This window comes from Podarcis erhardii (assembly GCF_964252035.2).
Source record: "Podarcis erhardii genome assembly, chromosome: 8".
Taxonomy (NCBI): domain Eukaryota; kingdom Metazoa; phylum Chordata; class Lepidosauria; order Squamata; family Lacertidae; genus Podarcis; species Podarcis erhardii.
Genome location: NC_138499.1, coordinates 76,264,899 through 76,288,665, shown reverse-complemented (window position 1 = coordinate 76,288,665; position 23,767 = coordinate 76,264,899). Strand labels below are relative to the sequence as shown.

Below are 23,767 nucleotides of genomic sequence, written 5' to 3'. Positions count from 1 at the left end.
AGACCAACAGACCAACCTTAACTTTTCTATATTTAAATCTGAAACTGGATTTAACATCGTAAGTGCATCCTCAAACAGACAAACACTCACCACACTGCCAAAAATGAATCAATTTTGCTCCAACCTGTGCAGCACAGCTTCTTGCAGAAGTTGCTATTGAGAGAAGAATGGCAAGCACTTTGCTTCCTGCTCTGCCATTTCCCCTAAAGGGAATGGAGGTTTAGCAGATATGGTCCACAGAGAAAGAATTGGAACCAGGTCAGAAGCAGGAGAGGCCAAGATAAATCGAAAGAATGATTGCAGAATGGTAAGATACCAGATGCACATGAGCAGGGGGGGAATGAACAATTGCCAGCATTTCTCCAAAAACAAACAGAAAGCATCAAAAGTCGATCATGTTAAGCATGTGAAGTCATGATGGAACACATGCCATTATGAGAAATAGATTGGTCTTGAGCTCTGCCATACTAGAGAACATGTTCCAGGAACAGCAGCTGAGATGGCTTAATTACAGAGCTGGGTATTAGATGTTGGCACTGTAATCACCACCATAAACTGGGAAAGAGGCTATTTTCAGTGTGAAAATATCAGAATGCTGTGCTTTCTGCCTTCTGTCCATCATTACACGCATGATATATATAAGCCACATGCAAAACCTTCACTGAGAAGATTAAAGCATTTTGTGTGGCTAAAATCAATCCTTCTTCCTGTCTGGTTTAAAATGAAAATATGCTATAATACCTGCTATGCAGAAATGTTCAGATACATTTAATAGACATGACTGATATCCTCTTAAGGCCATCGAGGCTAACAAATGTTGATGAATATGTTTTTTAAAAAAACAAATCCAGATTAATTGCACTTCTTTCAGGATATATTGTCTTCACGATCCGCACCCAGTCTTAATTACATTGAAATCTTAGAGCAGTATATTACTTCACATTTTTAAGGTCACTCTAACCCTGACCTGGGAGCTTCATATTGGACTAGAGCTGGGCAATATTTGGTTTTCAACATCATGATATATCACCACCTAAATATCACGATATTCTATTATATCACAATGTCTGAAATAAGGATGGAGCTATGTAGAAGCATTGGTTGGTTTCACGGTTTTCCCCACATTGTGATTTTTGCATCACACACACACACACACACCATGATTCACAATATATTGCCAGGTCAAAAATGATGAAATAAATATCATGATATGGACTTCAAACCGGTTTGGGATGATATAGCACCCAGCTCTAAAACACATCACGATTTGTTATATATTGCCAGGTCAAAAATTATGAAACTGATATCACGATATAGACTTCAAACTGGATTGGGACAATATATCAATATATCACATAACCCTAGTGTATGTGTGTGTTGCTGAAAAAGTAGCTGGGGTATAACTTTTGGCCTCTGCACCCCATCTGCAATCTAAATCCTCACGCATACACACCAAACTGCTATTACCACACAGGTTTTCCACTTTGGGGTTAATAGCACCTTTGTGGCTAACAGAGTCATCTGGTGCTCTCTTTAATGTATTTTCAGTGATAGGAAAATACATTTTTTGTTCTCCAAGGCCATTCAACTCCTCTCTAGTGTCCTTCACCAACCTGGTGCCCACCATAGGCGTTATAGGCCAAAACATCTGCAGAGCTCTAGGTTGGCAAAGACTGCTTTGAAATCATTGATACTATTTTGTTTTGGCTTCTGCAAAATAAACAGCAATTTGGCTGGTTTTAGCTTTTGTAACTGTAACTGTGAGCTTTGTTGGATGGTTTCCCGGAATTTGATTTGTGGCTGTCCCTGGTCCCTTCCAGACAACCTGTTTACTGAACATTCCTCCTGACTTGTTTACGGGGAGGTAGCGGCTATTACATTGAGCCAAAAGTTCCATTTTCCCATCAGTTTCCTTACCGCAAATGTTCCATTTTGGCGAGAGGTTGAGTTTGTTGCACAAGAGCTCCATATCAGCATTAATTGTGCAATCTGTATTTGTCAGTATGGGACTGAATCCCACCTGGAAAGAATAATGGTCTAGAAGCACTCTCTGTTGGATTTTAAGGCCAGGTTTTATTGTTTGGCTATTGCTGGGGTTGGCTTTCTTGATTTATGACTTTCTTGAATTATGTGGTATGTTTTAGCATTGTCCACTTTACTATTCACATCACCTAGAGAGTACTTCGTATTAGACTACTCATAATCTAGAATATATTTATTAGTTTGTTTGTTTATTATTGGGGGTTTAGATTGAAGTTGCAGTGAGGGGCAAAAGGTTGCATCTCCTCCTCCCCACCCACCACAGTCCTACTTTTTCAGTGAAAGAAAGGCTCCCACATCACATCTAGGGTAAAGGGGACCTCTGACCATTAGATCCAGTCGTGGCCAACTCTGGGGTTGCGGTGCTCATCTCGCTTTATTGGCCGAGGGAGCTGGCTTACAGCTTCTGGGTCATGTGGCCAGCATGACTAAGCCACTTCTGGTGAACCAGAGCAGTGCACAGAAACACCATTTACCTTCCTGCCGGAGTGGTACCTATTTATCTACTTGCACTTTGACATGCTTTCGAACTGCTAGGTGGGCAGGAGCAGGGACCAAGAAACAGGAGCTCACGCCGTCATGGGGATTCGAACCGCCGACTTCTGATCGGCAAGTCCTAGGCTCTGTGGTTTAACCCACAGTGCCACCCACATCTCTTGACGTCCCTTGACATCTAGTTTGGCTATATAAACAAACTCTTTCAAAGAAAAGTTGGGTGACACTGCAATCTTGGGGGGCGGTGATTGCTACTGCTTCACAGAGGGGATTGGTTTTCTCTCTCCCGATTTTGCATCTTTTTTTTCTTTTTTTTTTTTGAGGGGTGCTCTGTCCCCATGCGAGCTACCAGAATTACTTCACTCCATTCGCTTGCATTGGATTGGGGTGAATATATTGTGGAACCTCCTTTTCTAAACAGTCAGATTTTGTGTACCCTGGAAAGGAAATCTAAGGGTCAAAGGCTCGCATCCAAATCAGACTCAGATCTTCCAAACTCCCCAAGTCTGAACTAAGCTTGAATGAACTCTCCCACCATGCCTAGTGGAAATCCAGTCTGATGAATGGTACATAGTCTTCAGATGGTAATTTAGGAAACTGTGATGATGTTTTCAGATGACAATCCAGGAAGCAGAATAATCACTACTTTGATTGCTGATGTATTCTTACATCTCCTGGTATGCCCCGCGGAGGATCTTAAGGTCCACAAATGACAACACTTTGGAAGTCCCAAGTCACAAGGTGGGTTAGATTCAGATCAAATCAAATATCTTTAATACGGTCAATGACCAGAAAGCAATTTATAAAAATGACATTATAAGTAGTATTGTGCTACAAATAGCAGTGGAGATATGGCCAATTCACAGAATTGGTGTTTATATTTATAACCAGGCTTCGGCTTTTAAGGTTTTAAAAATTCAGTTCAAATGTCACTACTGTTTATTATCGTTCCTTCGATGTTTACAATTTGGACTCCGTTGCTGACATCATTGCTCGTCTTATTCTTGTTGCAATGTAACAGTACTTTGCCACAGGCCTGATGGTTTCGGGCTCTTTGTCAGCTAAGAGGTGTCTGATATAGGTGTCGTCTGTACTATGAGGTATTTTCCTCAGAATCGGCTCGATCAGCTCTTTTCTTGAGTCTCGATAAAATGGGCAGTATAAGATGACATACCCGATGGTTTCGATTTTGTTGCTGTTACAGGGACATAATCTTTGTTCAATCGGTGTTTTGTTGTATCTTCCCTCTAGGAGAGCTGAAGGTAGAGTGTTAAAGCGGGCCCTGGAAAATGCCCATCGGTGTTTAGCGTTGTGTAGAACTTTGAGATAGTTTGCTAGGTGGGGCCTTTGGGAATTGAATAGGAGTTTATAAGTTATCGGAAGTTGATTAAAGTCATTTTGGGCTTCAATGTCCATGAGTCTTTCTTTGATTATGTTCTTGGCCCTTCCCCTTTCTAAACTTAATAAATATTCTGGGGAGAGACCATATGTGGCCAATTTCCTGAGAGTGCCCTTCATCCAACTAGATTGGAATTCGTCAAGAAGCATCAGGGGAAGTAGTCCAACCGGCGAGTTAAGTCTTAGCCAAGTGCATTAGGTTCTTATCCATACTTTGGCTTTGATGCTGTATAAACCCACTTCTAATTGTAGGGCGGCATTTCGGACGCATTTAGGTGTTTGCAGGAGTGATCTAAGGAAACCTGATTGTATCTTTTCGTATGGGTCTAGATTAGAGAGGGAGACGAGTGGAGCGCAGTATAGTATTTGTGCTATTGGTTTTGCAGCGAATAGTTTAATTGTAGCAGGAATGAAATTTCCTCCCGTTGGTGGGTTAGATTGGTCTCAACTAGGGCCAGGGCCTTTTCAGTACTGGCCCCGACTTGATGGAATGCTCTGTCACAAGAGACTAGGGCCCTGCGGGACTTGACATCTTTCCGCAGGGCCTGCAAGACAGAGCTGTTCCGCCTGGCCTTTGGTTTGGACTCAGTCTGACCCTTATGTTTCCCTCCCCTTATGGTTTTGATCTATGGGCTACTATTAAAATGAGGCTGTATTTTAAATTGTATTTTAACCCTTATTTTAAATTTGTTCCCCCCCCATTATGTTTTTATTGTAAATTTACTGGTGTTAGCCACCCTGAGCCCGGCTCTGGCTGGGGAAGGCGGGGTATAAATAAAAATATTATTATTATCATATCATCATCTTCTTCTTCTTTTTATGTACACAAAACAATTCTGCTCTTGTGATGGAGCTGCTCCAAAGTGGGTATGACAAAAATGTAAGGAGGACTTTCAGATATGCAATACGTCAGCAGCATTGATGGAGAATGCAGCACTGAGTTTAATGACTGGTTGGAAAGGTCAATGCCATCAGTGAGAAATTATAAGGAACTGCCCATAGTTCTTTTATCTATATGCCTGGCATGATTATTTCCCATAAAATTAGCAGCAAAGCTAACCTAGTAAATATATGTTGCCATCAGTTATGGAGAACAGAATTTATGGATTAACTGACTGACTGATTGGACAGGTCAATTGTCTCAAGTAGGGACCTGCAATTACAGGGGACTACCCACAGTGCACTTCTTTCTTTCACATATCTAGCATAACTATTTCTTGTAAAAATGAGCAGCACAAAACTAGCACATATATTCTTGAGTGTTGGGGAACATGCTATTTGCCATGAACCCCCTGACATACAAACACACACATCTATACAACAGTGAGGGGCAGCAATGCTCACCAAGTCTCACATCACCGGTGGCACTGGGGTTTGCCCAGGAAGGAGAGGAGAAAGGTGTTGATAGCAAGACTGCCATGGGGCAACTAGACTGCAACACCAGACTGCATATGACAGTGAATTTGAATTGTGCTTACCTTGCCGCAGTCGCAACCCTCCCCCCTCCTGGTAAATTGCAGCAATGCTGATGATGAAAGGCCAGGTTGGCAATGGTGCCCCTCTTTCCTACTTCTCTCTCTACATTAGAGGTAGTTAGACAGGATGTCCTCCAGATGACTGATCTTAGGAGGCCCTTGGCCTCTAAGCCATTGGGTTAAAGCAGGGGTGGGAACCTGTGGTGCCTCAATTGTTAATGACCTTCTCATCATGAGTTCTGCAACACCTGCTTCCTGCTTTGTCTGGCCTGTTCCCACCTGGCCTGAGATGGTTGCACTTTGGCTGAATCAAAGCACAAAGGCTAATTCTGCTGCTCAGGATGCCTAGAAATCTTCAGAGTAGGATTTTGTTCAGGGGCTGCTGCTTAGCATTGAAGATGTATTATTTTTCTGTTATCTGGATTAGGTTATTATTGTTATTATTAGAATTTATGATGGATTATCAGTGGGCTCTGATTTTATTGTATGTTTATTACAGTATTTTTAATTAGCAAAAAAAAATATAGTGATAAACAGTAAGCTAAGTCTTGTAAGTGAATTGTGTAAACTGTTTTGAGTATGGTATACTATGGAAAGGCAGAATACAAATACAGTGATACCTCAGGTTAAGTACTTAATTCATTCTGGAGGTCCGTTCTTAACCTGAAACTGTTCTTATCCTGAAGCACCACTTTAGCTAATGGGGCCTCCTGCTGCTGCCGCACCGCCGGAGCACGATTTCTGTTCTCATCCTGAAGCAAAGTTCTTAATCTGAAGCACTATTTCTGGGTTAGTGGAGTCTGTAACCTGAAGCGCATGTAACCTGAAGCATATGTAACCCGAGGTACCACTGTAAATTGCTGGGATGCTGGGATTTGTAGCTCAGCAACAGTGTTGGAGCAACATGTTGGCTACCCCTGTCATACACAATCCCCTACGTTTGTTCTAAATGTTTCTAGTATAATTAACATTGGAATAAACTTAGCTGATATATTTATTATCTACTTGTACACCAGCTCTTCTCCTTCACAGTATTTTCAATAACATTACTGAGTTCTGAAAACTACCTTGTATTTCCTAACTGCTTATATTCCTGCCAAGTCCAAATAAACCACAGAACTATTATAAAACAAAATGCAGAGTTATAAGCCCCAAAGTATAAATAAATTTATATGCTAAAATCAACAGATTTGTATAAAACAGATATATGCATAAAAGTAGTTACAATGAACCCAACAATTTCCTTAACTTTATTTCTGTTCTTTATTCATAACCGTTATTAAATACTGCTCATTATTTTCTTATTATAGACTCAACCCCAGATTGTCCTCCTCTGAAATTTCAGCAAGATTCATGTGGCTGCAGCATCTGCAATAAGCATTATCTACATAATGTTGCATGCAGGGCTTTTTTTTCCAGCCGGAACTCACTGGAACTCAGTTCTGGCACCTCTCAGGTGGACGCCATTGCCATTATAAGAAAACAAGGGAGGCATTTGTGGTGAGTTCCAGCACCTCAGCTTAGAAAAATAGCACTGGTTGCATTGTTAGATGTTGCCTTCCCATCAGCAGGAAGCAACAGCTTCCTAAAAGATGTCCCACAATAAATGGAGGAAGATTGCTAAGTTCAATTTGGGTAGAGTGTCATAAGCAAACATACTACACAGTTCTGGGTAGTCAATTCAGTTCCAGAAAGGCACAATATACTATGTATATATTCACACAATCACTCAGAGATATCATGGAAGAGACATAACAGCTTTAAGCTCTACTACGTGGGTGGCGCTGTGGGTTAAACCACAGAGCCTAGGACTTGCCGATCAGAAGGTCGGTCAGAAGGTCGGCGGTTCGAATCCCCGCGATAGGGTGAGCTCCCGTTGCTTGGTCCCTGCTCCTGCCAACCTAGCAGTTCAAAAGCACGTCAAAGTGCAAGTAGATAAATAGGTAGGAAGGTAAACAGCGTTTCCGTGCGCTGCTCTGGTTCGCCAGAAGCGGCTTAGTCATGCTGGCCACATGACCCGGAAGCTGTACGCTGGCTACCTCAGCCAATAAAGTGAGATGAGCATCGCAACCTCAGAGTCGGTCATGACTGGACTGGTCAGGGGTCCCTTTACCTTTACCTACCTTTCACATTAGAACACAAGGATGGGGACCTGCCCACACAACATGTTACTGAACTCCAACTCCCATCAGTTCCAGGCATCTTGGTTAATAGTTGGGCATGCTGGAAACTCTAATGCAACTATATGTGCAGGGCCACAGCTTCCCCAGCGCTGTTTTAACACATATATGAATGTATACACTGCATATTGCAAATCAAGAAGGGAGTAAAATGAAAGCTTTATGCTATCAAAGTGAGTCTTTTCCACCCAAAAATAACATGCAAAATGTCTAAACATCTAGCTAGGATTTTAAAAAATATTCCTCAGCCATTCTTTCCAAAATGAGTTCATGATAGTCATGAATCAAGCCCACAGTAGATCTGGAACTGATGACCAGGCAGGAATTTTACACTCACTTCTGATACTTTGAACTATTGTGTTCTCATAACAAAAGAAAATAGGTCCTGTGAGACATAGGCCTACACAACCTTCAATAAATCTACATTGTATTCCAGTGCAATGCCTCCTTGGTCACACAATATAATCTCCAATCCCCATTTCTTTCTGAGTATAGACTGGGAGGTCATGGATACTGTAGTCAAATAAACATGTTACTCATTTCAAATAAGTATGTTTGAACTAATATATTTTTGCCACCCTCCCCCCATTTGAGAAATTAGAAATGCTCTTTCTGTGACATTTTGCAGAGGGATTTCCAAGTCAACACATTCAGGAAATGTGAATTTGGGTGTACATATGGGAAGATAACTGGGAAGCTAATAATTGGTGAAACTGGTTACATACATTTGTGTACAGAGGAGATGTAAGCTTTTTAAGAAAAATGCTATATATTTGCTAAGTATATTATGTTTTATAGGTTTCATACATGTTATGAATGCTCTTAAAAAAATGGATATTAGTTTAATAAACAGTTGTTTCTTGTTGTTCTGATAACTGTGTGCCCCAGAGTGTTAGGTTGTTTGCAGCACATATGACATTTGCAAGAAGAAAAGATGTTCGTTACCTTTCCAACATACTGAGGATCTGGTCCAAAGTGCTCTTCTAAAACAAAGAACTGGTTCCAAACCCATCCACGTTTGGGACGATGGTGAACTTCCGTTTCCCCCTCTATATGTTTGGTTTGGTTTCTGGTCACCTTGATGGAGCCATGATGTGCAGTTCCACAACACCTCTGCACAAAACAGAGACAAACTAGGACTGGGCAGATACAAGATGTGCTCGTAATTCTCATTGTAGGATCGCTTTCCAGTTCAAGGTGTTTTCTTCCCCTTTCACCTCTTTTGCCTTCCCGCTATAATCCGTTAGTAGGCTCCCATGGAAGAAGGAAATAACTGATTTAACAAAACAGTCCAGAAAGTTTCTTTTAGCCTGTCCATGGTTCAGCTCCTCACTGGTCAGAGACTGGGTTCATTTACATCATGAAAAGCAAAGTGAGGAAGAGGCTGGGGTTTATTCTGTGATCTTCACAATTGACTGCTGGAGCCACACATTTTATACCTAATGGAAAGAAAAGGAGAAAGAGAGAGAGGGGAGAAAAAAATACTTTATCACATCACTAAGAACAGTAATTTCAGATTTTTGACCTGCAGTAATGATGTACTTATTACTGCATTAACAGGTTCTGCCAAGAGAATGCCCTGCAGCAACCAACATTCTTTTTAACCTTTTATAGAAACTGTGTGTGTTTATGCATCTTAAAATTAGTGTAGTGTTTCAATAGGTGCAGATGGCAAGAGTGGACTAGCACAATATCTTGAAAGTGTGCGAAGCTTTGATACAGGAAATTTATTTTATGTTTTATTTATGAAGATTTATAACCCATCCAGAGCCCTGCAGCTCGGGCCAGCTAATACAATTTCCTTATCTCGTGCATTCTTCACGAACCTTGTCAAGTAGGCTGCTTTCTAATCACGCTCCCATGAGTGCAGTTCATGCCATTCCATCTCAAGAGAGATTAGTAGTACTAGGGAAAGTGCAGAGACACTCAGAACAAATACCCTGGGATGTATCACACTTTCCACATTAGCACAATATGGCTGAGGTCTATAAAATCATGCCCGGCGAATCGCAAGCACTTGTGAACACCTTGTTATTTGAGTGATCTTGTCTTGTTGGAGTTACAGGTAGGTAGCCGTGTTGGTCTGCCATAGTCAATTATTATTATTATTATTATTATTATTATTATTATTATTATTATTATTATTATTATGTTTGTTTGTTTGTTTTGTCTTGTTGGGCCTGTGAATTGATTTGCAGCCCACTTGGTTCAGATTAGACCCTTCGCCCTTGCCTCCAGGATATGACTCCTTGGCCATCCCATCGTTCTGTGTCACAAAAAATATAGTTCTGCTAGTTCCTGCTGACAATCATACTTGTCAGGGCACATGGAGAGAGAGAGAGAGAGAGAGAGACACTCAGATCCTGGACACAAATTTCCTGCATTGGAATGTTTTGAGTATTGATATACAGAGAATGCATGCAGAGCACTTTTTCTTTTTCATCGGGGGGGGGGGGGCAGGCTTTCTGGGTTGGAGTTGGTCTTAGCAGCTGTAAGACCATGGGCAGGCAAATTAAGGCCCGGGGGCCAGATCCAGCCCAATCGCCTTCTAAATCCGGCCCACGGACAGTCCGGGAATCAGCCTGTTTTTACATGATTAGAATGTGCCCTTTTATTTTAAAGGCATCTCTGGGTTATTTGTTTGGCATAGGAATTCATTCATTTTTTCCCTTCAAAATATAGTCCGGCCTCCCACAAGGTCTGAGGGACAGTGGACCGGCCCCTTGCCGAAAAAGTTTGCAGACCCCTGTGTAAGACTATACTACTGCTCCCTACTCCAATACAACAGGAAAATGATTATTACATGCACACACAGAGACAAACGTACACAGCACCTGGTTGGGAAAAGAGAATTCAAATATATGTGTGTGTGTGTGTGTGTGTGTGTGTGTGTGTGTGTGTGTGTATGCATGTATCAGAAAGGAAAAGAAAAAACAACAACAACCACCACACTGTGTGGAAGACATTTTGTAATTCTGAGAACTGTATTTACTAGAATGTCAACCACAATAATGTCATGGATCTGTAATAATCAAAAGCTCCTGTAAGAAATCAGGGAGGGTGAGGGATTGGCAACTGTGTTGAAAACAACTCAATGGTGATAAGGGGAGGTGGTAGCTTTTTGGGGGGGTATGACATCCCCACCTTTCAGACCCCAAACACACTGTATGCCCCCCTCTCTTTGATGCCAGGTTGCTGTGTACTTCTAGGAAACAGATATTTCTGAGAGGAGATTATGAAAGTGTGTTGTTTTTTTGTGTGTGTGTTTGGCAGGAGAAGAAAGATGCCAATATTCTGGAGAGAGACATGAGAGTTGGGAAAGAAAGAGCATAATACTCTTGTCTTCCTGCAAACACACACACACACACACACACACACAGAGAGAGAGAGAGAGAGAGAGAGAGAGAGAGAGAGAGAGAGAGAGATGTCTTAAAATCTAGCAAAAGCAACTACTGCAGGAAACAGGTTGTCATGCGCAGGCCTCCTACACCCATGGGTGCCATTATCTTATGGTAATCACACCTCTGCCCTTCGTAGTGAATTGTTTAACAATCTAATGTGACAAAAGAAGGGGAATGATATAATATACTCAATACCCGCTGGAACAAAGTTTGAAGAAACTCATCTTTCCAGGGTACTCCTGGTCAGGTTCTTGAAAACGAGGAAGACAAGTCACAGGAATATGCAGGCCTCAAAGTGCCCCAGTTCCAGCATGGCTTATGAATTTTTCTCTCTTGCTCTGTACACATGCTTCAAAATGAAGATTCCCACTGGAACATGAGGCGCTTTTGCAGTGTTTGTGCCACATCCAAGTACAGTTCCATCAGGCAGCAACAGGGCAGAGAGCAAACACCAGCTCAATCCTTTTCTGCTAACTGCTAATTAAGGAGCAAAACACCCCCAGAGATGCACAGATTTTTCCAATACAAAACAAGTTACAACATAATTTTGGCGCAAGAGCTTCCGCCAAAAGGAAAGAGGAAAAAATAATTATCTGGATCTACATCTGTATATATTCGCTTGTGCCTCTTCACACACAATAACCATCCCTCTGACAACTGCTCTACAAAAGAAGTTATTCTTTCCACATAATTAGTCTTATAGGATTGATCCTGCTAAGACTCGACCAGGACTTCACAAGTCTGTGGCTCACTGCTGCCTTGGGTGGGGGTGGGGGGGAGGCTTAAACTAAAGATGAAGCTAGCAATATTGATTGCATGTGATCTGCTTTCCAGGGAACACAAAATACTGTATTAACCTAGATCACTTAATCATTTGAAACCAGTATTATATCTGAGGTGAGAAGAGCAAGGGCTCAGTCACATCTCCCTATCCTTTTTCCAATAAATATTCAACATATTATTATCAATAATAAAACCAGCAGCACTCAAAGGTTACGAATGGGAGTTATTTCAATCACTGCATGGGTGAGAAGATCTTAAATAATTCAGCTGTTCTACTTTCCTTTTCCTTTTGCACAAGCAACACAAAATTACTTCTCCCTAAGCCAAAAACAAATAGAATATGAACACTTGATATTAACTTCTACAAAACGCCATGGAAGAGACACCATTCAGTTCCAGTTCTCTTGGACAAACAAGGCTTAATAGATAATCTACATCTTCTTCTTTCATGTGCCGGATCACAAATTACACAGAGGCAACATCAGAGCTAGTAACCTGGAGACAGGAAAGCAGTTCAGTAGACCCTGGCAAGTTTTCCAGAGGAAACAGGCCAAAGTCAGAAGTGATGTGTTAGCAACTCCTCGTGTCATGTGATTTTGCTGGACTGAAAGGTTGCAGTATGCCCTCTGACCATCTAGATCAGCAGTTCTCAACCTGTGGGTCCCCAGATATTGTTGGACTACAACTCCCATCATCCCTGAGCCTTGCTAGCAAAGGGTGATGGGAGTTGTGATGGGAGTTGTGGTTCAACCACATCTGGGGATCCACAGGTTGAGAAAGGCTGATCTAGATGGTGCTGCTGCTGCAGAGAATCATAGAATCATAGAGTTGGAAGAGACCACAAGGGCCATCGAGTCCAACCCCCTGCCAAGCAGGAAACACCATCAGAGCACTCCTGACATATGGTTGTCAAGCCTCTGCTTAAAGACCTCCAAAGAAGGAGACTCCACCACACGCCTTGGCAGCAAATTCCACTGTCGAACAGCTCTTACTGTCAGGAAATTCTTCCTAATGTTTAGGTGGAATCTTCTTTCTTGTAGTTTGGAACCATTGCTCCGTGTTTGCTTCTCTGGAGCAGCAGAAAACAACCTTTCTCCCTCCTCTATGTGACATCCTTTTATATATTTGAACATGGCTATCATATCACCCATTAACCTCCTCTTCTCCAGGCTAAACATGCCCAGCTCCCTTAGCCGTTCCTCATAAGGCATCGTTTCCAGGCCTTTGACCATTTTGGTTGCCCTCCTCTGGACACGTTCCAGTTTGTCAGTGTCCTTCTTGAACTGTGGTGTCCAGAACTGGACACAGTACTCCAGGTGAGGTCTGACCAGAGCAGAATACAGTGGCACTATTACTTCCCTTGATCTAGATGCTATACTCCTATTGATGCAGCCCAGAATTGCATTGGCTTTTTTAGCTGCCGCGTCACACTGTTGGCTCATGTCAAGTTTGTGGTCAACCAAGACTCCTAGATCCTTTTCACATGTACTGCTCTCAAGCCAGGTGTCACCCATCTTGTATTTGTGCCTCTCATTTTTTTTTTTGCCCAAGCGCAATACTTTACATTTCTCCCTGTTAAAATTCATCTTGTTTGTTTTGGCCCAGTTCTCTAATCTGTCAAGGTCATTTTGAAGTGTGATCCTGTCCTCTGGGGTGTTAGCCACCCCTCCCAGTTTGGTGTCATCTGCAAATTTGATCAGGATGCCCTTGAGTCCATCAACCAAGTCGTTGATAAAGATGTTGAATAAGACCGGGCCCAAGACAGAACCCTGTGGCACCCCACTAGTCACTCTTCTCCAGGATGAAGAGGAACTATTGATGAGCACCCTTTGGGTTCGGTCAGTCAGCCAGTTACAAATCCACTGAGTGGTAGCATAGTCAAATCCGCAAGGATCTAAACTCTACTACCTGCTCACTGCTCTGGTGATGCAAGAAGAAGTGCACCTGGGCCTCACTGTCACAGTCCCCAGTCTAAGGTCTGCAGCACCAACCATGGCTTCCCTGATAACAAGTATAGTTATATGATGCATGGGTTTCCAAACACATGTTTTCCCCACTCACACTTGATATCATTAGGCATGAAACCTAACCATGTTGTGCAACAAGAAGACAGAAAATAATAACTGTTGTACTTCCGATTTTATCGCGGGCGGAGACGGGTGCGCTTTTGAGCTCTTGTGAGCTGGAGCAGTCACTGAATAGATATTGGGGCAACTCAAGGGCTGTCCAACCCCCCTAGGGGGAAAAAAGATAGTAGACCTATACTAAGCGTCCTAGGACAACTTGTACTCCAGTTACTCCACATGCCTTTGGACCCAAGTCCTTTTCAGATAACCAACACAGTTTGACTGAATGTTTGAGGGATCCTGATAACATTGGCAAGCTGAGCAACATACTTTGTATGCACATTATGTCTGATATCACAATCTATTGAATGTGCTGAAATATGTGGTGGGGTCCACCTGCCACCACAATCCTGAGTCTTCCCAGTGCACATTTATTGACAGACACCTCATACAAGCAGGTACACCTACAGAACATATGTAAGAGAGAAACACACTACGAGCAAAATATTAGGGACCCAGGGACTTGGACTGACATCACTCACCAGTTGTCCCACTCAGCACTGCCTTCTACGCTGTCCCAGCCTGAAGACACTACTCTCCCATCATTGTCAGTCTGTGAGGATGACCACACCTAGACAAGACCATGCAACTGCAGAATCAGTTTTGGACCCTTTAAATCAGGTTTGGGGAACTTTGAGCCTTCCATAAATTGCTGAACTACAACTCCCATCATCCCTGGCCATTGGCCATGGTTGCTGTGGCTAATGGGAATTGTAATTCAGCAACATCTAGAGGTGCAGTAATTCCCCACCCCTGCTTTAAAGTTTGCATGCAGCTCTCTCAAAGTGGTGGAGTCACTGGAAGGGAATGCCCTGCCATGCTTCATCCTTTGAAAACTGATGACTCTGTCCTTTCACACATCAGCCAGCAGGAATCCCTGGGAGCTATCCATGGTTCTGATATGCCTTGCCTTGTGCTGAGCCACACTTGGACTTGTAATTGCTACCAAATGATCTGCAGGTGTCAAACCTCAATAGAATAAGGTACAAAGACATGTTACAGTATTTGGGGAAACTACTTCCAGAAGAGGCTCTTGGAAATGTAGAAGCACAAGATGGGTGGATGCGTAACCCTTTCCTCACTCATATTTTCCCTGCTCCAAATCACCCCTTCGCAGTATCTTTGCACCCACAAAGTTTCAGATTTGTTTCTCTCATCCACCTTTCCATCCATGAACAGATTCAAATGACTAAGCTCAATGATCACTATGTGGTGCATTCAAAGACCATTATACCAGGAAAGCTTTTGTCTGATTGTCTGTGTTATGGACAGATCACATTTTTATAGCAGTTTGAGGATACTCTCTTCCCCTCCCTCCTTTGTGTTTACTTCACTGTGTGCTGAAATTGGTCTGGTTGCAAAATGGAGCAATTTGGCAGCTGCATTACCACTATGCAGGTGTAATACGTGAATAGGTGAACAGACAGGTGAATAAACACAATCTTAGAAGTATTGTACAGTGAAACAAAAGCTATAATACGCATGTTTGGCTGATAGTTCAAGAGCTGGCTGATCTGCTTCTCTCTGCAATTTTAGGCTGAGTATTGAGGTTCCTGCCTGAGAGACAGAGGGATTTTCTGCACCTACCAATATTATAGTGGCATGGTCACTGGGGTTTTTCCAGATTTGGGGGGCATACATATATACAACTTCATTGGTACAGTGGTGCCTCGCAAGACGAAAATAATCCGTTCCGCGAGTCTCTTCGTCTTGCGTTTGTTTCGTCTTGTGAAGCAACCCTATTAGCGGCTTAGCGGATTAGTGCTATTAGCAGCTTAGCGGCTATTAGCGGCAAAGCGGCAAAGCGGCTAAGCGGCTATTAGCGGCTTAGCGGCTTAGAAAAAGGGGGGGGAGTGAAAAAAATCGCAAGACGAAAACGTCTTGCGAAGCAAGCCCATAGGGAAATTCGTCTTGCGAAGTGCCTCGAAAAACAGAAAACCCTTTCGTCTAGCGGGTTTTTAGTCTTGCGAGGCATTCGTCTTGCGGGGCACCACTGTATTCAGCTAGTATTGCAGAATATTGCACTCAAAAAGCTGTTTGTCTTCTTCTATTGAAAAAAAAATCTGACTTTGATTTGCAAGCTCAGTTCGGAAGATATGTGGCTGATAGAGATTGTGGCATTGAGTCAAAGTACTGCCATGAGCTGCAGACAAAAGTTTATGACAATAACCAAGTTTGCCCTAGCTCAGGCAAACACATAGCTCCCTTTCTAATCTCCTACATTCCCACAAGATTAGAATTCCATAATGCTAGGCATTAACCCCCTGCCCTCCTAAAAAAAAAAAAAAAAGAAAAAAAAAAGAAAAAAGCTGAGAAAGGGGTATACCTGTTTGAGAGCTCTTAATTCCAAGGTATATTAATGGGTAGAGGAACACAAAAAATATATAAAGGGAGTGTGACTACAGTCAGTTGACTTTTCTATTTGGACACAACCAGTCATTAGAATGGAAAGAAAAAAAGCCCTGTAGTCACTCTAATAACAGTGACATGTGACCAAAGATTCAGACAACCAGCTGCAATTTGACTCTTAAAAACATCGTCAGAAACAATAACTATACACCTCAAATCTTAAGTGCAGGAAAACACGGTACAGTGGTACCTCTGGTTACATACTTAATTCATTCCGGAGGTCCGTTCTTAACCTGAAACCGTTCTTAACCTGGGGTACCACTTTAGCTAATGGGGCCTCCCGCTGCCACCGGCGTGCGATTTTTGTTCTCATCCTGAGGTAAAGTTCTTAACCCAAGGAACTATTTCTGGGTTAGCAGAGTCTGTAACCTGAAGTGTTTGTAATCCAAGGTACCACTGTATGAGTGTGTGCACGTAAGAGAGGGCATAAGGAGAAAGCAAACACAATGTATACAAAGAAAGGTTATTCTTGCAGTAAAAGATAACATAGTAACAAAAGCAAACACAGTTACAGTCACAATTTTAAGGCAGCATTCTTCATTGGTGGCAGAGACCATCTATAGTGCTTTATGAACAAAACCTCTCCTCTGCATTTTGGCAGGTCTGTGATTTTGCCTTGCTCATCTCAAAAGGAAGATGCTACAGGACTTTCATGCTTCACATTGGCATGAAGACATACATCCCATTGCTCCCTCAGATCCTTTATACCGCAGTATGGAATTAGCCAGTTGCCCATTGGAGGAGAGTAGCAACATTTTTCTGCCTACGCTATACTGCTGATCTGATGGGGGTGGAGATATCTAATTGTTCTTTTGCCATATCCTGTGGCTGCAAGAGAGCATGAGCTCAGTAATCAGCCCACACTCTCTGACCTCCCCAAAACTTTGTGGAAGCAAATCAGGATGAAAGCTAAACAAACAGGTCATCTGGAAGTGACCCACATCTGCATTGTACTCACCGTGTTTGGGTGTCAGCATGAAGAACAAGCTTATACTGAATACCGTTGCTTCATTCCACATGTAACCAACATTCCATTAGACAAATCCAAGTCCAAACGTCCCTTCTCAACTCCACGTTTTGATCTTTCAGTGGTTGCTTCTTTTCCTTGTTCACTAAGATACTTCTTGCGAATGGGCATCTGTGACCCTGCTAAAAAGAAGAAATAAATATTATATAGGCAACTGTCTCTTTGAGGAAGGTCTTGAGAATCCATTTATGATATTTCTTTCCCCTTTTTATGGAACAGTCTACACATAGGATTTCTGTTGTTCCTTGATAATTATTTCTTGAATGAGGTCTCTCTGTGTTTATGCTGCTTGATCAATTTTATTGCATATATTCCGCCTCTGATGGAGCACAGCAGTTCAAACTGCTTAAGATTTCTGATTCTACCATTGATAATACCTGTGGTTTTTGGTGTTGTGTGTATATATGTGTGCATGATGGGGTTCCCCCCCCCCTTTGTAACAAAGAACATATGCTACCACTGAGCCAACTTTTCTTTTCTTTTTTATCTCCTGGGAACCCTTGCAAAATGAGTTCCATATCTCTTGAGTTGCTGCAGGTTGGAATTAAAATAAATAATTAAATAAGTTGATGGAGGGGTAGTGGAAGGGAGGGATAAAGTTCTTCTTGTGCTGCAGAAACTCATTAGAGTATACTGGTTCCTGCTTAGCAAAGCAGTGAGACTCTAATGAATTCCCAGGGACCCAACTCTAGCATCGTGATGCAAGCTAAAGGAAGCTTTGCAGCCAGGAAAGCACAAAGGCCAAGATGAACTGTAAATCAGATGGGGTTTCAGAGGGCTTCGGAGCTCACCTGTCTGGTCAGAAACCAGCAAGACACTTCCAGGGTCCACACCACATACAGACATACAGTGTCAACTGGCTGGTTTGCCTCATACTCTCCAAGACTTCTCAAATGAAAATAGGTGTGTCCTATTCTATTCTATTATTATTATTATTATTATTATTATTATTATTATTATTATTATTATTATATTTTACCCCAGCCACTCTGGGCAGCTTCCAACAAATATAAAAAACAGAATAAAGCATCAAACATTTTAAAACTTCCCTATGCAAGGCTGCCTTCAGATGTCTTCTAAAGGTTGTATAGTTACTTATCAACTTGGCTCAGGGGGCAACATTTTGCTAATGAAAATAGGGATGTCCTAAGGAAAAGCACGACATTCTGGGATCAAATTAGAAACCGGGATGGCTTCTGTAAATATGGGACTGTTCCTGGAAAATGAGGACACTTGGAGGGTCTGCATTCACACTCCTGAAGCCAGGAGTGAGTTGTCCAAACCTAACGTTTGAAATCAGGATTCTGTCATTATCAAAGATGCCATCAACTAGACTAAATAATGCTATCAGCTACAAATGAAGCAAACTGATGCCTCATTGAAAAACCAAAACAACAAACAAGATGCACCCATATTTCATTAAGTGCTTATGTATTCATATTGCTCTGTGCAACCCATTCATTTGCCTAGATACCTTACAATAAGGTTACTAGATTTGTTTTCAGTGAATCCGGGGACACAATAAATAAATAAATAAATAAGACACGTTCGGGACATTGATGCTGCAGCAATGGCGGTGGCAGAAGGGCGACCGCCGCCTTGACCTCCACCGCCATGTTTACCCTTCCTCTGAGGCCTCTATCTCCTTTCTCCATGAGCTTAGGCAGCCCCTGAGTTGTTCTTCGGTGGTGGTGGGGAGGTGGTGCACGGTGGGTCAGGCATGGAAGGCGAAGGAGGAGGGCTGAGATCAGCGGTAGTGAGGCTTGGGAAGCACAATGCCTCCCTTGCTATTGGAGCAGTCCCAATCCCAGTCCTACTTGCATGCAAGCAGGAGGGGGCAGGGATCCCTCAGCTGGGAAGTGAGACTTCACACTGCGTTTTGGAGCAGCCCCATCCCAACTCCTACTTGCATGCAAGCAGGAGGGGACAGGGATCCCTCAGCTGGGAAGGGAGGCTTCCTGTTGCCTAACTGGGAGATCCCTGCCCCCTCCTGTTTGTATGCAAGCTCTGATAGGATGTGTGAAGCCTCCCTTCACAGCTGTGCGATCCCCTCCCCCTCCTGCTTGTACACAATTAGGAGTTTGGGGGCTGCTCCAATAGGCAGCATGAAGCCTCCCTTCCCAGCTTAGTTGCTGGGGTCAGGGAAGGTGGAGGCAGCCCGGAAACCGCATCTTAGAGCCCCTGCACGACCATCATATGGGAACTTCCAAGCAGCTCCTGAAGCCAGCCAGAGCCAACTGCTCCAGGCTGCTGAGACTGTCGCTGCTGCATTTCCCAGGGACATTAGATGAAATCCAGGGACATTCCGGGGACTTATTCATAAATCTGAGGACTGTCCCCAGGAAAGGGGGATGTCTGATACCCCTACCTTACAAGATAGAACACAGGGTTGCACTGGCATTGCATTGAAAAGCAACTTCTTGACAGTGGAACATGTACTCACTAGGTGGTTTGGGGCTGTTGCATTGCCAGTTTCCCCCCACCCCTCCTCAGTGCACCAGTGGAATGTGCAACTGTGAAATAAGCTACATTTAGAGCTGGGGAGGTAAATTTTTCAGAAGGCAGGAAGAGTGTGAAATGATGGGAAAGGATTAATAGTTATATTTAAAATCCAATCCTGGAAAACAGTAATGGTGTCTAAGTTCTAAAGAAAGCAGGAGACGAAGTTATTCATGACTATTGGAAGTCTCGTATGATATAACAGGATGTCTAGGCCCACACAACTTTCTTTGATTTTTTCTTTTTCTTTTATTGAGATGGGGAGGCTCTTACAATATACTATTTTTAATATATTATTACCCACCCATAGCAGTTGAGGCCAGGTACATTACAAAAGCAAACAAACCATCAGACTAGAATGAAGAAATTTATAAATGTTGGCAAGACGTTTAGGGAGGGGATCAACCACTGAAACAGTTTTGGAAAGTGGAAATGGAGCAATGTAAAGCAAGGACACAGAAACTGGGCAGGAATGAATCAATTCACTAAAGCAGAACTGGGAAAGGGAAAGAGAACAAGTGCATATACTGTGCAATTGTATGGAGATATATATATGTGGAGCTGTATCTATCACAGCTGGATTTGCTCCCAGCTGTTAACAGGAAGAAATGGAAGCTGAGAGAACAAAAAACCTGGAAGAGAACATTTCACAGGCACTGTGATGTACTGAGGGAGTCTACGGTGATGGCACCTCTGATAGTGTTTGGATGAGCTGTCATAACATGAAGGACTAGGCAGGATTTATTTATTAATTTACTAAAACATTTCCATGCTGCCTCTTCCCCCTTTTAGAAGTTAAAAGTAAACCAGCAATAGCTCAGGATGGGAATAGGGTGGGGTAGAGATATTATGAAGGAGGGTTCGAATCCAATAGGCAGGAAAGGGATGCCAGAGGGATGGGTATAAGAGGAGGAAATAAAGTTGAAGGCTGTCTAGGGAGGGTACTCCACAGAGTGGGTACCACTATCCCAAAGCTATGCTCCCTGACTCTGCAGATGGAACTTCAGCAAGCAGCAAGACATGGTGCAAGGCTGACTCTGCAGATCTTAATGTGTGGAGAAGGGCTTGTGGCAGAAAGCAATCCCTGAGATACCTTTTGCAGGTGATAAATAGTACTCTGAATTCTCACAGTAACAGCACAGCTGAGTATTCCCCATCTGCCTCACCCCAGCACACACACACACACACACACACACACACACACACACACACACAATGTGTTTGAGTTATAACATTTTAGGTCCGCAGCTGAAATGTAAACAGATCCTTAATTACTGCAGTGTGTGTGCGCGCGAGAAAGTAGAGAATGATTGGCAAAACGGCCTTAAAACACTCAAGAGCTCATTAGTTGGGGCTTAAGCAATAAAGCCCTTTATCTAACTTTAGCTGTCCTCTTAAAGCTGACTTCTCAAAAACCTGTTGCTTAAGCGTTGATGGGAAAGCCAGCTTTAATAGCTCAGCTGCTGGCAAAATGCCCGACAATTTAAGACTGTGATTCATTTGTGGTCTATTTTTCTCATTCTCTCTCAGCCAGTTAAAGTCAAGGGTAACCAAAGCAGTGATCTGAACCTTCAACCCAGAGCTCAGATGCTAAGTGAACCAAAACTTTTCTGACGTTTGAAAATGACCACTTAACTCTCCTCCTCTCCCCATTATTTTTCATTTCTACCTGCCAAGACTGGAAATGTAAGCACTAAAATATTGCAAAGATCGACAACACACACTCGCAGCATTCCTATTTGAACCTAGAAGGCAAGTGTTTCCCTGGTCCAGCAAAAAAGGCCAGTGGCATGCATATGCAGGTTCCCTTGACCACAGCCAATATGTCAAGGATATGCAACTCCATCTGCACTGTGATGGGCATATAAGGCCCACTGAATGGTCTGGATGTGTTTTTTTTAACAGATAAATGCCCCTCTGTATCCGGTTACTGAAGGGAATTCATTCTGCATCAGGGCTTTTGCATTTCAGAGGATAATAACTGTATTACTGGATCAGAGCACTAATTCAACATTCTGTTTCCAATAACCAGCAGCCAGATGTCTCAGACAAGAAGGGTTTCATAGCGCAAAACTGGACAGGAACCCATACCCAGGACTAGCAATTGTATAAATGTTCTTTTAGCACAGCAATTGGAGCTTTTCTCTCGATGCAAACAGAATGCCTGGAGGGAGGGGGATCTGGTTCAGGAATAATTGCTAATTGCATGAATGGTGTCACATCTAGTTTGACCCTAAATTATAGTTTTCCCCCTATGGTATGCCTCAAGAGCCTGGTATTCAGATCTACATGGAAGTTCCATTAACAACTCAGAGGCTTACTCATTAATTTGTCTAATACTTAACAAAAGAAAAACCAGCCATCTGAGCTAGAGATCATTAGTATACCTTGTGGCAAAGAAGTCCCCTGATAGTTACGTGGTTGGCCTTGAATCTACTGCTATCCAGCTTCATTACATCACTGCATGTTCTAGTATTCTGAGAGGCTTCTATCCACACTTTCCACACACCAATAGCAAACACACAAGTCTTTTTTATGACTTCCATGTAAGCTGCCTGTATGCTGAGCATTAATTCTGCAGGAGCAAAGTCATGTCCACTGGTGGTGTAGTATCACAAATACCAACGGCGGGCTCACTTGCCCGAATGCAAGTCCTTTCGTAGCCACCCTCTCACAAGAAGGAGATATCAGAAGGGTTGGTGAAACTTACATTAAGGGAAAAAATGAATAGCAAAAATATACCAAATGGGAGAGAAGGAACCCAAAAAAGTTCATTGTGGACTTTGTAAGCTCAGGGAGAACATAATAAGAGCCTAACAAGAGCCATGAGGCCAGCATCTTGTTCTCACAGTGGCCAACCAAATACCTGTGGGAAACTTGCGAGTAGAACATGAGCACAGCAGTACTATGCCCTCCTATGATTCCCAGGAAATGGTTGTCAGGAGTTCAGCCTACACTTGAGTAGGACCCTGGTAGAGACACATGCCCGCCTGGCAAGTTCCCTCCCTCCTGGTTGATCGTTCAGGAGCTTCAAAAGCTTTCTTCTGCCTGAACATCACAGCGACCGATGCCAACAGACACCGGCACACTTAGGGATCCGCAGAGTTTGCGCACCTTGCGTGACAGACCTCAGCAACTCAGCATTTTGGCTAATCTGCTTTATTTACACAGGGAGCACTGCAACATGGCTCCCTCTTTTTCTAGCATCAGACAGCAAAGAGAAAAAGAACAAAGGGCAATAGTCCCACTTCACGGAACACAGTAACACAAATACCCTGTTTCCGTCACTTCCCACTCTGTGGAGTCAAAACACATACCACCATGTGAAAGACAACAAACCCATGACTGCAATCATGGAGCTGGAATTCTAACAATGATATCATACTGCCTCTGACAGTGGAGGTAGAACATACCCATGATTGCTGGTAGGCATTGTTATCCTTGTCCTCCATGATCCTCCACCCCCCCCCCCCAAAATCCTCTTTTAAAGCCATCCAGGTTGGAAGCAATCATTGTCACCTGCGGGGACAACTGTGCTGAATGTGATTCTATACTGAATCTTCCAATATTCAGCTAAAACGGATGTCCACAAACTCTAGTAATATGAGAGGGAGGAAAAAAGCTTGTCACCACCCACTTTCTGCATGCCATGAATACTTTTGTAAGCTTCTATCATTCTATCATCTTACTCGCCTTTTCTCTCAGCTAAAAAGTCACAAAAATAACCTTTCTGCAAAGAGAAGTTGCTCCACCCCCTTAATAATTTCAGCTGCCTTTTTCAGAACCTTTTAAAACGCTGCAATAGCCCTTATGAGTTGAGGTGACTAGAACTGTACACAATATTCCAAATGCAGTTTCACCGTAGATTTGCATAATGGCATTGTGACATTGGCAGTTTTGTTTCCAGTTCCTTTCCTAATGATCACTAGCGTGG

The 23,767-nt window shown here is 42.8% G+C and overlaps 1 protein-coding gene across 6 annotated transcripts in view; it reads right to left on the bottom strand.

Moving 5' to 3' along the window:
• The window catches only part of CDH18 (cadherin 18), a 634,566-nt gene that overhangs the window by 206,772 nt on the left and 404,027 nt on the right, over window positions 1–23,767 (bottom strand). For 4 of the 6 annotated variants that reach the window (XM_081873024.1, XM_081873021.1, XM_081873025.1 and 1 more), the window contains 2 exons: window positions 17,266–17,456; window positions 8,534–9,027 (listed from right to left, as the gene is read on the bottom strand). In XM_081873024.1, the coding sequence (XP_081729150.1) occupies window positions 8,534–8,761 (228 nt within the window). In that variant the 5' untranslated portion in view covers window positions 8,762–9,027; window positions 17,266–17,456. The remainder of the gene's footprint in view (window positions 1–8,533; window positions 9,028–17,265; window positions 17,457–23,767) is intronic. The other 2 variants (XM_081873022.1, XM_081873026.1) reach the window with 2 other exon arrangements.